General features: G+C 38.8%; 1 protein-coding gene across 6 annotated transcripts in view; it reads right to left on the bottom strand.

Annotated features, from left to right (window-relative positions):
• Positions 1-418: 418 nt before the first annotated feature.
• The window catches only part of LOC126253797 (ATP-binding cassette sub-family C member 5-like), a 546,227-nt gene continuing 530,239 nt past the window's right edge, over positions 419-16,406 (bottom strand). For all 6 annotated transcript variants that reach the window (XM_049955254.1, XM_049955255.1, XM_049955256.1 and 3 more), the window contains 2 exons: positions 15,993-16,157; positions 419-985 (listed from right to left, as the gene is read on the bottom strand). In XM_049955254.1, coding sequence (XP_049811211.1) covers positions 902-985; positions 15,993-16,157 — 249 coding nt within the window. In that variant the 3' untranslated portion in view covers positions 419-901. The remainder of the gene's footprint in view (positions 986-15,992; positions 16,158-16,406) is intronic.

Here is a 16,406-nt window from a genome sequence, read left to right as displayed (position 1 = left end):
CCTATGCAGTTAGGTGGTGGTGACTTGAGAAAGCAGTTCTTTCAGAAAAGCATTACATTACCATCCACCCATCTGAGTTACTGCTTCTTGTTACAGCTATCCCACAGATAATTACAAATCATCACTTTGGAGCACTAGAGCATGAATGTAATAGTCATCATTTTCTCTTTAAGCAATTAACTTGTACTATTATTGGCAAATAAGTTATTAAAGTCCTTATGGACTTGTGATTGATTAGTGCAAAATACTTCACTGATGTATTTTTGGATGAAAAATAAAAAGAGAGAGCACAGAAGACAAATATTTACTGGTACAGCATTTTCCTCCCTTCCTTTCCTTTTCAATTCATCTTACAATACATCCTGATGGTAAGAATGGAATTAGCCTATAATTAAACACATAGTAAAAACACAAAGTGTAAAGAACTTAAAGATGAATATATTTTTTCTTTTACAGGACAAATGTACATACATGAGTTACATCTGATATTAATAAATAATGAGAATAAATTATTGAGCTATAAGGACTGATGATAACCTAAGTCAGTTGGTGATGCTCAGTGGGTGACTCTCACACAAGCTGCACATAACCAGAAATATATATTTTATGAGCTGCATTTGAGGGAACTGATGCTCTACTGTTTGCTTACAGTGAGTGTGAAACATTCAAAGCAGTCTGATGCTATGTAAATGAATAAAGGTAGAAGGATTTGTAAAAGATCATTGTTTGCACTATGGCACCACAATTTATGCAATGAATCTTTACCACACTCGTTCGGGCAGTTATGCCAAATTATGTGATGTCTGTAATTCAGTTGATAATTTCTGTGAAAATTTACATTATTTCATATGTATTGTTATGAGTAACCAAATCCATATCAGTTGTCACAGCTGCTTTCCAGTTATGCATCAGACGCAGAACACATCATATTGAATACTGAGTCAGGATTGGACAAAAGATACCGTGGTGTATCCATTTCCACAACCTGCAACCAAACATTGTCACAGTTATACATACATAAATCGTATTGTTTTATTCAACAGTTTCTAGGACATCATTGCTCATTTTATAGTAAAAAATGGTGAAAATATATATTACTTCTTCAAAATCATGGTTTTTGTTTGCGTTATGTTTTAAGGGCTTACAGAAGATGAACTACTGAAATTTTCACCTGGTAATAATCGTGGATGTCTTTCTGCTGCTTTTATTGAGCAGGAGAAATAATGACTAATATACTTCTGGAACATGTTTCACTAGCTTTCACAGTTATTAGGGGACAGGAATAGGAATGAAACAATCATCTAATCATCGAAATTTAAGCTGGTATTGTGTATTTAAAAAATGAGTTATGAGGACAAATCTATACTTACAAATACAGGGTGTTTCAAAAATGACCGGTATATTTGAAACGGCAATAAAAACTAAACGAGCAGCGATAGAAATACACCGTTTGTTGCAATATGCTTGGGACAACAGTACATTTTCAGGCAGACAAACTTTCGAAATTACAGTAGTTACAATTTTCAACAACAGATGGCGCTGCAAGTGATGTGAAAGATATAGAAGACAACGCAGTCTGTGGGTGCGCCATTCTGTACGTCGTCTTTCTGCTGTAAGCGTGTGCTGTTCACAACGTGCAAATGTGCTGTGGACAACATGGTTTATTCCTTAGAACAGAGGATTTTTCTGGTGTTGGAATTCCACCGCCTAGAACACAGTGTTGTTGCAACAAGACGAAGTTTTCAACGGAGGTTTAATGTAACCAAAGGACCGAAAAGCGATACAATAAAGGATCTGTTTGAAAAATTTCAATGGACTGGGAACGTGACGGATGAACGTGCTGGAAAGGTAGGGCGACCGCGTACGGCAACCACAGAGGGCAACGCGCAGCTAGTGCAGCAGGTGATCCAACAGCGGCCTCGGGTTTCCGTTCGCCGTGTTGCAGCTGCGGTCCAAATGATGCCAACGTCCACGTATCGTCTCATGCGCCAGAGTTTACACCTCTATCCATACAAAATTCAAACGCGGCAATCCCTCAGCGCCGCTACCATTGCTGCACGAGAGATATTCGCTAACGATATAGTGCACAGGATTGATGATGGCGATATGCATGTGGACAGCATTTGGTTTACTGACAAAGCTTATTTTTACCTGGATGGCTTCGCCAATAAACAGAACTGGCGCATATGGGGAACCGAAAAGCCCCATGTTGCAGTCCCATCGTCCCTGCATCCTCAAAAAGTACTGGTCTGGGCCGCCATTTCTTCCAAAGGAATCATTGGCTCATTTTTCAGATCCGAAACGATTACTGCATCTCGCTATCTGGACATTCTTCGTGAATTTGTGGCGGTACAAACTGCCTTAGACGACACTGCGAACACCTCGTGGTTTATGCAAGATGGTGCCCGGCCACATCGCACGGCCGACGTCTTTAATTTCCTGAATGAATATTTCGATGATCGTGTGATTGCTTTGGGCTATCCGAAACATACAGGAGGCAGCGTGGATTGGCCTCCCTATTCGCCAGACATGAACCCCTGTGACTTCTTTCTGTGGGGACACGTGAAAGACCAGGTGTACCGCTAGAATCCAGAAACAATTGAACAGCTGAAGCAGTACATCTCATCTGCATGTGAAGCCATTCCGCCAGACACGTTGTCAAAGGTTTCGGGTAATTTCATTCGGAGACTACGCCATATTATTGCTACGCATGGTGGATATGTGGAAAATATCATACTATAGAGTTTCCCAGACCGCAGCGCCATCTGTTGTTGACAATTGTAACTACTGTAATTTTGAAAGTTTGTCTGCCTGAAAATGTACTGTTGTCCCAAACATATTGCAACAAACGGTGTATTTCTATCGCTGCTCGTTTAGTTTTTATTGCCGTTTCAAATATACCGGTCATTTTTGAAACACCCTGTATATTCCACAAGCACCTGTCTCATGTGAGGTAGACAATAATTCGACAAACACTATCATTTCCCCAATTCTGGTTGATTCCAGTGACTGACTGCCAATTGTGTAAACAAACAGTGATTGGTCCTTTCACCAGTTTGTGCCCATTGCGTTACACTGGTTTATGTCAAAGATCGACTGACAACCCCTGCAGCAAGTGTAGATCCTCTACAAGTCTTGCAGCAGCCTACTACAATTTTCTGATGTCTCAACTTCCCTCTATATAACATACTCTGTGAAAAGCATTACCCACCAGGACATTTATACATATCATGAATAGTTATGGCCTTATAAAATTTCTGTATGGTGTACCTGAACCTATATTCAAATCTGACAATTTCTCCTCATTAAGAATAACATGCTGAGTTCCATAAACTATGAATTCTTCAGTGTAGCAACATGAGTATTTTGCCACTGCTCGACAAAACTACTTCATGTTTATTAATGAAAAACAAAAATCCATTTTCAGCTTAACAAGTCAATCATCAGAAAAAATTATCCAGTATAACTTGGCTCATGCCAACCAACTTTTGCATTGTTTTGGGTAAAAAATATGCGAAAGGCAGATCTGTTCTGAAATCAGTGATTTTCATCCAAAAGCAGCACTAAATTAGCATTGTTCAGAAGTTGCTGAATGATGCTTACAATGATTTTGAAACTGCTTCTGAAGTTTAATGTTGCAAGAAGGTTCTGCTCACTGTGATATTCAATTTCAATGGTGTAGTGGGTCAGGAGTTATTTTCTCCGAGAACCTAAAAGGGGCATGAATGAAGCAATCTGAAGAAAATGCTCTTACTTGTGACCAAATATTTCATGGTAAAAGTACCACAATAATGTAGCTGTTCACACTTCCCCATATGTTCATCAATGTTTGACTAAAAGCAATATCCTTATCATATCTCTGCTAGACATGGCTCCAAATGATATCATCCTATTCTTGAAGCTGAAAATAACTAGCATCACAGAATCAATGTAGGATCAATGAAGGAGCTAAATATCATTTAAAATTGTGTTTTAGAAATGCTGACACAAATGTATTATATTTAATGGTGACTACTTTGAAGGGGACAAAATAAAGATATTTTGAGAAAAATGATAATTCTGTGTATTTTTTTGTTGAACATTATACACTGAAGGTGATTGTGGTATGACTATGATACAAAAGACCCACTTATTTCTAACCTTTTTAATTTTGGAAAATTTTTATCCATGCTTATTCCCAGTAAATGTGGTTTTTAATATTATTCACTGCTGTGACTCTGCTGAATAGCACTTTATCAGTCATCATGACTTTTTGTGTACAATAAGAAAGAGCTCCCTCCAATGACTCACTGTCACATCAGTACAATTAAAAACATTCTTGTATTGTATTCATTCTCTCACTCTTCTTCATTGTTAATTTTCATGCAGGATATGTCACTGCAAATAAATTTTAGTTTATATTTTATGAACTTGTGCCAGCTGTACTACAGAAATGCATGAACTGCAGAACTGGACTTACAGCCTGAACAAAGTGAGCGGCACATGGCATCCACCAGCACACATATTGCTGTTAGGCCAAAGTTTGGCAACAGTGTGCCATGCACGAGCCTAGTCAGACAAACCTGTGTGAGGTGAGCAACAGTACCATGGAGACACATATTCCTGTGTCTGATTCTGCTACCTGTGAACCACATGGGTTGAGCTATGTGTGAGCTCCCCACCAGCACATGTCAAGCTAATTTGGCATTATTAATTTTGTTTTCGTTTTGTAATTTTTGCAAAATACACAGCTTCGCATGGGTTGAGAAGGAAGTAGCTCATTTCATTTAGGACGCAGATCCACTGTCTTACTGCAGTAATGTTGTTGGATGGTGTGCCCCTTCCACTGAGGAGTGAATACCCTCCAGGACCAGTGTTTGCGTGAAACTATTAGTGTTAACACCATTTACTGCAGTCTATGAATAGAAGTTATGGTCAGTTGGTCATGTACTGATTTGTGATGAATAAATGTATTATTTGACAAACGTGCTCTTTTTATCAATTCCCATCACTGTGCCCTCACCCTAATGTCCTTTCTGAAAGTAGTGCATGGGTGTGGTAGTAAAGCCAGTTCACTACATAACTAACTTGTAATTGGTGATCTCCAAATATTTCCTCTTCACTGGTGGCCCTGACATGATTTCTACATGTGACCCTCCTCACCCAAGTACAACACTGACTTGATTAAACATGGATCCTGGAACTGTATACGGACAAGCCCAATGGCTTGGAGGGCAATGTCCAGAGCTTGAGGTTAATGGGAAAACAGTCTCCACTGCATTGGTTGTTGAGGTCAGTCTGACGTCTGCACCAGTTTTCATGTTTGCTTTCCTGTTGATCTCACTCCAGATGTCACCCTTAGTTAGTTATTTAGTTGCTTGTGTGTTCCATGCATGCATGGTATGGTTGGTACCCGTTATGATATGGAACATGTCAAGAGCACAAGAAATGCACATATGAAACAAGATTTTTTAACATATATATATTACGGTACAGTGTTAAACATTAATATTTCTATTATTTACCCCATTCCCTTAAATGGCACAACATGCATATACTATATTTATAGATTTATTTATTCATGTTCAAGGATTCATCTGTGGTATAGAAGGAGTTGTCAAGGAGATATGATTTCAATTTATTTTTGAAGCTATTACTGCTGTCTGTCAGACATTTTATTTCATCTGGTAATTTGTCAAAAAATTTTATGGCAGCATACTTTACTGCTTTCTGTGCCACAGACAGGTTGAGTAAAGGATAGTGTAAGTCTTTCTTTTTTCTGGTATTATAATCATGAACGTCACTGTTGTTTTTAAACTGGTCCATGTTGTTGAGAACAAATTTCATTAGTGAGTAAATTTACTGTGAGGCTATTCTAAGAACTCCCAGTCTTTTAAAAAGATGCCTACAAGATGTGCGACTATGAACCCCACACATTATTCTAATCACTTTCTTTTCAGCTGTGAATACTTTTTGTCTAAGTGTTGAGTTACCCCAAAATATTAATCCACATGACATCAGAGAGTGAAAGTGTGCAAAGTATGCTAGCTTACTAATTTCTATATCCTCAAAATTGGCAATTATTGTGATTGCAAAAGTTGCTGAACCTAGTCACTTTAGAAGATCCAAAATATGAATTTTCCAATTAAGATTCTCATCTATATGTACACCCAAAAACTTAGTATACTCTACCCTGTTTACTGACTTCTGTTGATGTGTTATATTTATTGAAGGAACTGTACTTTTTGCAGCAGATAATTGAATGTACTGTGTTTTTTCAAAGTTTAGAGCAATCCTATTTGCAGAAAACCAATTAATGACTTTTCCAAAGACCTTATTTGTATCATTTTCAATTGGAGTTTCTTTTACTGGAATAATAATGATGCTTGTATCATCAGCAAACAGTGTCAGTTCAGCTTCTTGTTTCAGATAAGAAGGGAGGTCATTCATATACATCAAGAACATAAGGGTACCCACGATTGAACCCTGTGGAACATCTAATGTAATTTCGCTCCAGTTAGATGAAGTGGCAAACTCATTTAAATCACTTGACCCATATAAAGAAACTTTTTGTTTCCTGTTCTGTAGGTATTACTTGAACCACTCATATGCTATTCCATTTGTACCATAGAATTGTAATTTCTGTAATGTAATGTCATGGTTCACACAATCAAATGCTTTGGACAAGTCACAGAAAATTCCTATTGGTGAAATTTTACTATTTAAAGACTCCATTATGTGGACAGTGAAATTGTATATTGCTGTCTCAGTAGAACAGCATTTTTGAAATCCGAACGGTGATTTACTAAGTATCCCATTACTGTTGAGTGGCTAACCACTACTGAGTACATTATTTTTTCGAAGATTTTTGAAAACGCTGTAAGCAAGGATACTGGCCAATAATTATTGACATACGAGGGACATTTGAAAAGTCCATGCAAAAATAAAAACCACTTAAGTGTTTGGGGTAAACATTTTTTATTTTTCGACATAGTCTCCTTTTAGACTTATACACTTCATCCAATGCTGTACTAATTTGTTGATCCCTTCTGAATAATAGGAATTGTCCAAGTCTGCAAAATAGCTATTAGTTGCTGCAATCACCTCCTCACTCGAATAAAATCTATGTCCCGCCAGCCATTTCTTCAAATTGGGAAACAAATAGTAGTCCAAGGGAGCCAAGTCTGGAGTATTGGGGGATGTGAAACAAGTTGGAATCCTATTTCCATTAATTTTGTGACTACAACAGCTGAGGTGTGTGCTGGTGCATTGTCGTGATGGAAAAGGACTTTTCTGCGGTTCAATCGCCGGCGTTATTGTTGCAGCTCGGTTTTCAAACGGTCCAATAACAATGAATAATATGCACCTGTAATAGTTTTACCCTTTCCCAGATAGTTGATGAGGATTATCCCTTGCAAATCCCAAAAGACAGCCGCCATAACCTTCCCGGCCAAAGGAATGGTCTTCACCACTGTTGGTGCAGATTCTCCCTTGGTAACCCATTGTTTAGACTGTTGCTTGGTCTTAGGAGTATAGTAAAGCATCCATGTTTCATCCACAGATACAAAACGATGCTTTAAGTCGTGCAGATTCTTCCTGAACAGGAGCAAACCATCCTTGCAACACTTCACACAATTCCGTTTTTGGTAAAGCTGAGCAATTGAGGAACCCATCTTGTGGATAGCTTTCTCATGTCCAAATGTTTACGCAAAATATTATGTACCCATTCATTCGAGATGCCCATAGCACTAGCAATCTCACGCACCTTAACTCTTCTGTCAACCATCACCATATCATGGATTTCATCAATGATTTCTGGCGTCGTAACTTCCACAGGGCGTCCAGAATGTTCAGCCTCACTTGGGCCCATATGGCTATTCTGAATATTTTGAAACCACTTATAAACTGTTCTAATTGAAGGTGCAGAGTCACTGTAATGTTTATCAAGCTTCTTGTCTCTTGAGGCGTTTTGCCTTTCATAAAGTAATGTTTAATCACCACATAAATACTTTTTCGTCCATTTTTTGACAATCACTCGACTTCCTTGATTCACAGGAATGCCAAACACAAAGAAATAGACCAATATGGCTAAAACTTGGTGTGCATTCTTTCCAAAGATGCTACTAACTAAACATGACCTCGAGACATGCCGGTGGTGCCATCTCTCGGACTTTGCACGGACTTTTCAAACGCCCCTCATATGTGGTGTCCCCCTCTTTGTAGAGAGGCCTGACAATGGCATATTTTAACCTGTCTGGGAAAATACCTTGGTCATGGAGGGTACACAGTCTTCAATTATAAGAGCATGGTGCTCAATTGAGAAAACAATGAATGCTTGTTTGAAAAGAAACAAACTACTTTCTTCTCAACCCATAGGGAATGGTGTACTTTACAGACATGACGAAACAAAAATTAGTTGAACAGCACCAAATTAACTTCATGCCTGGGGTGGTGGGAAGCTCATGCTAAGCTTGATCCGCATGGTTTACAAGTAGAGAATCAGACTCAGGAATATGAGTCTGCACAGTACTGTTGCACAGCTTGCACTGGTTTGTCCGACTCCCACCCATGCTTGGCACACCATTGCCAAAACTTGTCCTAATGATAAATGTGAACACCAGTGGACGACAACACTTGCTGTCTTCAGGCTTGCTGTAACTGGAGTTCTGTCAGTCTCACATTTCTGCGGTATGGCTGCTACACACATCACCTCATGGAGAATAGAGCTTGAGAGCTGCAAGAAAACACAGGTGATCAACCTGTAGCTAGTATATTTTTGGGGCTCACACCCTTCATAGTGACATTAGTGTGAGTGCTATGGTAGAGGGCCAGTCAGTGTAGATATGGTGGCAACTGGAGATATCAGTGCTTAGGGTTGCCAGAGATACTGTTGGCATGTCCTCATACAGTTGGCTAGCAACAGCAATGGCAGGTAGTTCTGTCTGTGAATTGTTCATAGTAATATGTGGCATATTGTTGTTGTGGTCTTCAGTCCTGAGACTGGTTTGATGCAGCTCTCCATGCTACTCTATCCTGTGCAATCTTCTTCATCTCCCAGTATCTACTGCAACCTACATCCTTCTTTAGTGTATTCATCTCTTGGTCTCCCTCTACAATTTTCACCCTCCACCCTGCCCTGCAGAACTAAATTGGTGATCCCTTGATACCTCAGAACATGTCCTAACAACCGATCCCTTCTTCTAGTCAAGTTGTGTCACAAACTCCTCTTCTCCTCAATTCTATTCAATACCTCCTCATTAGTTATGTAACCTACCCATCTAATCTTCAGCATTCTTCTGTAGCACCATATTTCGAAAGCTTCTAATCTCTTCTTATCCAAACTATTTATTGTCCATGTTTCACTTCCATACATGGCTACACTCCATACAAATACTTTCAGAAACGACTTCCTGACACTTAAATCTATACTCGATGTTAACAAATTCCTCTTCTTCAGAAACACTTTCCTTGCCATTGCCAGTCTACATTTTATATCCTCTCTACATCGACCATCATCAGTTATTTTGCTCCCCAAATAGCAAAACTCATTTACTACTTTAAGTGTCTCATTTCCTAATCTAATTCCCTCAGCATCACCTGACTTAATTTGGCTACATTCCATTATCCTCATTTTGCTTTTGTTGATGTTCATCTTATACCCTCCTTTCAAGACAATGTCCATTCCGTTCAACTGATCTTCCAAGTCCTTTGCTGTCTCTGACAGAATTACAATGTCATCGGCGAACCTCAAAGTTTTTATTTCTTCTCCATGGATTTTAATCCCTACTCCGAGCTTTTCTTTTGTTTGTTTACTGCTTAGTAATATGTGGCATAGGCACATATTAATATAATTCACTATTACTGACGCACTTAGTTGGGGAAGCACAACATGGCATTTGATCCAGTCTTGAAGCCTGATGCAGCAGTGCACTGAGACTACACAAAAGAGTCTACACACATGTGAGTATGGCATTGTTGTGACTCCAACATTGATCCTGGAACTGAGATGGATGAGCTCAGTTCAGAAACCATTAAGTAAAAGTATGAGGTTGCTCAACCCGGTATCTATAGAGCACTTCAGAGAAAGTTTAAGAAATGTTAATTGGGGAGATGTATATAATGAGCCAAATGCTAATGATAAATGAGACATATTTCTTGATAAATTTATATCCTTTTTTGAACATTGTTTCCCAAAGAAAATTACTAAATTTAACACCACATATTTTTCAAAGAAACCTTGGATTTCTACTGGTATTAAAGTGTCTTCAGAAAGAAAAAGAAAACTGTATGAGACAGCAAGAACTAGTAAAGATCCAGAAGTAGTTTTACACTATAAAAATTATTCTAACACACTGAGAAAAGTTGTAAGGAAATCAAGAAATATGTATGTTAGAGAAGAAATTAACAACTCCGGCAATAAAATCAAATCAATACGGAATGTTGTTAGAAGGGAGACAGGAAAAATAACAACTGGGGTAGGTAGTATTGCTATTAAAGAGAATGAGACCATCCTGACCAACAGTACACAAGTAGTTAATGTATTTAACAACCATTTATTATGTTTAGGAGAAAAAATTTGTGAGAATAGTTAAAAAGAAAAAGCCAGGCAGAACATGGGAGAGTCAGTTTTGAAAAAAATTACTCAGATTAAGTTTCACCTAACAACCTCTTCTGAAATAAGTAAAATTATTATATGTTCGAAAAATAAATGTTCTGTTGGAGTAGATGAAATCTCTAATAAGATATTAAAACAATGTGGAGCAATTACAGCTGGTGTTCTGAGTCACATATGTAATGCACTAACATCAACAAAAGACATTTTGGAACAGAACTGACTATCAGTTGATCATGTACTGATTTGTAATGAATAAATGTATTATTTGGTAAACATGCTCTTTATCATTTCCTGTCACCATACCCTCACCCTAGCCTCTATTCTGAACTTAATGCATGGGTGTGGCAGTAAAGCTGCTTGCTGCATGACTGACTTGAAAGCCATGATTTCCACAAGTCCTCAATTCACTCTCTTGGAAACTGAAACTACTCTCTGCAAGAATCTACAATGATCCTGGGAAAAGATGATATGCCAATATCATCAGCCATCTTTATGGTAATGAATCAGTGATTGTCAGTAACCAGTTTCCTCACATTCTGAACATTGTCACCAGCTGCTGATGTACAGGAGCATCTAGAGAGTTGATCATCTTCAACAAATAGTTATTTTTGTAAAATTTGTATCATTTTCAAATGCTTATTGTACCCTCAGAAGATTAATCAAAACTGATACAGTAGAGCGTCGATTATCCAAATGGCAGTCAACCAAACGACCACTTAACTGAACTGTTACTCACTCATGCATGCCTCCCTACCCCTCAGCTATGATATTGTCCTTATCCCTCACACCAATGTCGAGTTGCTAACAGCAGTAACTGTTTGGGCTCTGTTACAAACACGTCTGTCAACTTTCCCACATAAAGTACACTTGCGATATAAAATGCCTAAACAAAAATGTGTTGTCCTTTCTGTGAGAGACAAATAAGAGATTAATAAAAGGTTAGAGGGAGCTGAATTTGAAACTATGTTATGTAATGAGGACAAGTTTTGTAAGCTAACAATTACGAAAAGAAAGAGCATCACAAATTTTATACCTAAGCTTTATTCTACTCGTTGGTCCATAAGTCATAAAAATATGAAGCTCACCATGAACACAGATCTAGATATGACGCTGTTTACAAGTGGTTCATACAAGGAGAACCTCTCTCTTGCCCCATTCTATATGAAAAGGCAATTCAATTTAATGAAAATCTTGGAGGGCCATTGAATTTTCAAGCAAGCATGGCCTGGTTAAAACACTTTTAAGTCAAGACAAACCACTCCTTATGCCTCCTTGCCTCTTGTTGGCAGTTGCTAGGCTAGTTACAAGAAGTGGTGGCAGCACTGACTGAAAGCTGGAAGGATTGGTAGGAAGGTGAGGAGCAGTAGTAATGCGGGAGCAGGGAAGTGGCACACGTACTCAGCTACACCCAGCCAGCAATGATACATGACACCTCAGTAAACAAACCATTACATCTATTGAGACAAAAACAAGATTTGTCCAGTGCTTTCTTTTTCAAATTACCCTGATGTGTTTGAAATTCCCTGATTTCCAGAACCTGTGGCAACCCTGATTACATACATGTTACTATAAACATAATAAAGATTACTATAAACATATGTGGATTTGTAGGTAAATAAAAGTATACAGTTGGATTATTCAAAGAAACTGGTTCTCCAAACATCCACATCCCCCACTTAGTTTGGATAACTGATGCTCTGTAGAATGTCCTGCTGTATATTCGACACTAATTCAATCCTTTTGCCCCATTTTTCCACAACCTCAGTCAGCAAGCATTCCAAAACATCAGTAAACAGTAAAGTAGACATCTATTTCTACTGTTGTTGTTGTTGTGGTCTTCAGTCCTGAGACTGGTTTGATGCAGCTCTCCATGCTACTCTATCCTGTGCAAGACTCTTCATCTCCCAGTACCTACTGCAACCTACATCCTTCTGAATCTGCTTAGTGTATTCATCTCTTGGTCTCCCTCTACGATTTTTACCCTCCACGGTGCCCTCCAATGCTAAATTTGTGATCCCTTGATGCCTCAAAACATGTCCTACCAACCGATCCCTTCTTCTAGTCAAGTTGTGCCACAAATTTCTCTTCTCCCCAATCGTATTCAATACCTCCTCATTAGTTACATGATCTACCCACCTTATCTTCAGCATTCTTCTGTAGCACCACATTTCGAAAGATTCTATTCTCTTCTTGTCCAAACTAGTTATCGTCCATGTTTCACTTCCATACATGGCTACACTCCATACAAATACTTTCAGAAACGACTTCCTGACACTTAAATCTATACTCGATGTTAACAAATTTCTCTTCTTCAGAAACGATTTCCTTGCGATTGCCAGTCTACATTTTATATCCTCTCTACTTCGACCATCATCGGTTATTTTACTCCCTAAATAGCAAAACTCCTTTACTACTTTAAGTGTCTCATTTCCTAATCTAATTCCCTCAGCATCACCTGACTTAATTTGACTACATTCCATTATCCTCGTTTTGCTTTTGTTGATGTTCATCTTATATCCTCCTTTCAAGACACTGTCCATTCCGTACAACTGCTCTTCCAAGTCCTTTGCTGTCTCTGACAGAATTACAATGTCATCGGCGAACCTCAAAGTTTTTACTTCTTCTCCATGATTTTTAATACCGACTCCGAATTTTTCTTTTGTTTCCTTTACTGCTTGCTCAATATACAGATTGAATAACATCGGGGAGAGGCTACAACCCTGTCTCACTCCTTTCCCAACCACTGCTTCCCTTTCATGCCCCTCGACTCTTATAACTGCCATCTGGTTTCTGTACAAATTGTAAATAGCCTTTCGCACCCTGTATTTTACCCCTGCCACCATCAGAATTTGAAAGAGAGTATTCCAGTTAACATTGTCAAAAGCTTTCTCTAAGTCTACAAATGCTAGAAACGTAGGTTTGCCTTTCCTTAATCTTTCTTCTCAGATAAGTCGTAAGGTCAGTATTGCCTCACGTGTTCCAACATTTCTACGGAATCCAAACTGATCTTCCCCGAGGTCGGCTTCTACCAGTTTCTCCATTCGTCTGTAAAGATTCGCGTTAGTATTTTGCAGCTGTGACTTATTAAACTGATAGTTTGGTAATTTTCACATCTGTCAACACCTGCTTTCTTTGGGATTGGAATTATTATATTCTTCTTGAAGTCTGAGGGTATTTCGCCTGTCTCATACATCGTGCTCACCAGATGGTAGAGTTTTGTCATTACTGGCTCTCCCGAGGCCGTCAGTAGTTCTAATGGAATGTTGTCTACTCCCGGGGCCTTGTTTCAACTCAGGTCTTTCAGTGCTCTGTCAAACTCTTCACGCAGTATCTTATCTCCCATTTCGTCTTAATCTACATCTTCTTCCATTTCCATAATATTGTCCTCAAGTACATATCTCTTGTATAAACCCTCTATATACTCCTTCCACCTTTCTGCCTTACCTTCTTTGTTTAGAACTGGGTTTCCATCTGAGCTCTTGATATTCTTACAAGTGGTTCTCTTCTCTCCAAAGGTCTCTTTAATTTTCCTGTAGGCAGTATCTATCTTACCCCTAGTGAGACAAGCCTCTACATCCTTACATTTGTCCTCTAGCCATCCCTGCTTAGCCATTTTGCACTTCCTGTCGATATCATTTTTGAGACGTTTGTATTCCTTTTTGCCTGCTTCATTTACTGCATTTTTGTATTTTCTCCTTTCATCAATTAAATTCAATAACTCTTCTGTTACCCAAGGATTTCTATTAGCCCTCGTCTTTTTACCTACTTGATCGTCTGCTGCCTTCACTACTTCATCCTTCAGAGCTACCCATTCTTCTTCTACTGTATTTCTTTCCCCCATTCCCGTCAATTGTTCCCTTATGCTCTCCCTGAAACTCTGTACAACCTCTGGTTTAGTCAGTTTATCCAGGTCCCATCTCCTTAAATTCCCACCTTTTTGCAGTTTCTTCAATTTCAATCTGCAGTTCATAACCAATAGATTGTGGTCAGAATCCACATCTGCCCCTGGAAATGTCTTACAATTTAAAACCTGGTTCCTAAATCTCTGTCTTACCATTATATAATCTATCTGATACCTTTTAGTGTCTCCAGGATTCTTCCAGGTATACAACCTTCTTTTATGATTCTTGAACCAAGTGTTAGCTATGATTAAGTTGTGCTCTGTGCAAAATTCTACAAGGCGGCTTCCTCTTTCATTCCTTCCCCCCAATCCATATTCATCTACTATGTTTCCTACTCTCCCTTTTCCTACTGACGAATTCCAGTCACCCATGACTATTAAATTTTCGTCTCCCTTCACTACCTGAATAGTTGCTTTTATCTCGTCATACATTTCATCAATTTCTTCATCATCTGCAGAGGTAGTTGACATATAAACTTGTACTACTGTAGTAGGCATGGGCTTTGTGTCTTATCTTGGCCACAATAATGCGTTCACTATGCTGTTTGTAGTAGCTAACCCGCACTCCTATTTTTTTATTTATTATTAAACCAACTCCTGAATTACTTCTATTTGATTTTGTATTTATAACTCTGTATTCACCTGACCAAAAGTCTTGTTCCTCCTGCCACCGAACTTCACTAATTCCCACTATATCTAACTTTAACCTATCCATTTCCCTTTTTAAATTTTCTAACCTACCTGCCCGATTAAGGGATCTGACATTCCACGCTCCGATCCGTAGAACGCCAGTTTTCTTTCTCCTGATAACGACGTCCTCCTGAGTAGTCCCTGCCCGGAGATCCAAATGGGGGACTATTTTACCTCCGGAATATTTTACCCAAGAGGACGCCATCATCATTTAATCATACAGTAAAGCTGCATGTCCTCGGGAAAAATTACAGCTGTAGTTTCCCCTTGCTTTCAACCGTTCGCAGTACCAGCACAGCAAGGCCGTTTTGGTTAATGTTACAAGGCCAGATCAGTCAATCATCCAGACTGTTGCCCCTGCAACTACTGAAAAGGCTGCTGCCCCTCTTCAGAAACCACATGTTTGTCTGGCCTCTCAACAGATACCCCACCGTTGTGGTTGCACCTACGGTATGGCCATCTGTATCGCTGAGGCACGCAAGCCTCCCCACCAACGGCAAGGTCCATGGTTCATGGGGGGCTATTTCTACTAGCAATGTCAAAATATATTCAGGGCAAAAATCTGTGATTATAAGATATATACTCTCCGTAAATTTAAACAGTTCCATATACATTTTGATCAAACCTCATAGAAGCAACATCACATTTAAAAAACAACTGATTTATCACTTGACCTGCAAGTATAACATATAATTATATCTACATATAATACTTGAGTTAGTTACACAACTAAACATGTCATTACAACATTCTCATTAGCACTGAATACTGCAGCCACAATAATGCAAAAACAAATTTTTTACATACCTGCCCTTTATCCATCACAATAATACGGTCACAGTGCATAACAGTATTCAGCCGATGTGCTATTGTGAGTACTGTGCAGTGCTGGAACTCTGACTCTATTGTACTCTGGACACAAGCTTCTGTTTCAGGATCTACTGCTGCTGTAGCCTCATCCAGAATTAATATCTGTTTTGTAGATAACCAAAAAGAATATTAGTTCTGCATATTTTTAATATAATAAATTGTACTGATGCCCACACATACCAATACATTGCTTGTTGTATTAATTTGTGGACTATTGCATGTGTTAAAAAAATCACAATTAAAAAAAAAAAAATCAGGAGGGAGAGGGTGCAGATCACTTAAGAGCATAAGTGTATGTAGCACTGTGCTGGAATAAGGAGGTGCCGCAACAAGGCCAGCCAGTCTACTAGT

Source organism: Schistocerca nitens, chromosome 1 (genome assembly GCF_023898315.1).
Source record: "Schistocerca nitens isolate TAMUIC-IGC-003100 chromosome 1, iqSchNite1.1, whole genome shotgun sequence".
NCBI lineage: Eukaryota > Metazoa > Arthropoda > Insecta > Orthoptera > Acrididae > Schistocerca > Schistocerca nitens.
Note: the sequence above shows the minus strand (reverse complement) of the source record. Positions and strands in the feature narration are given on the sequence as shown.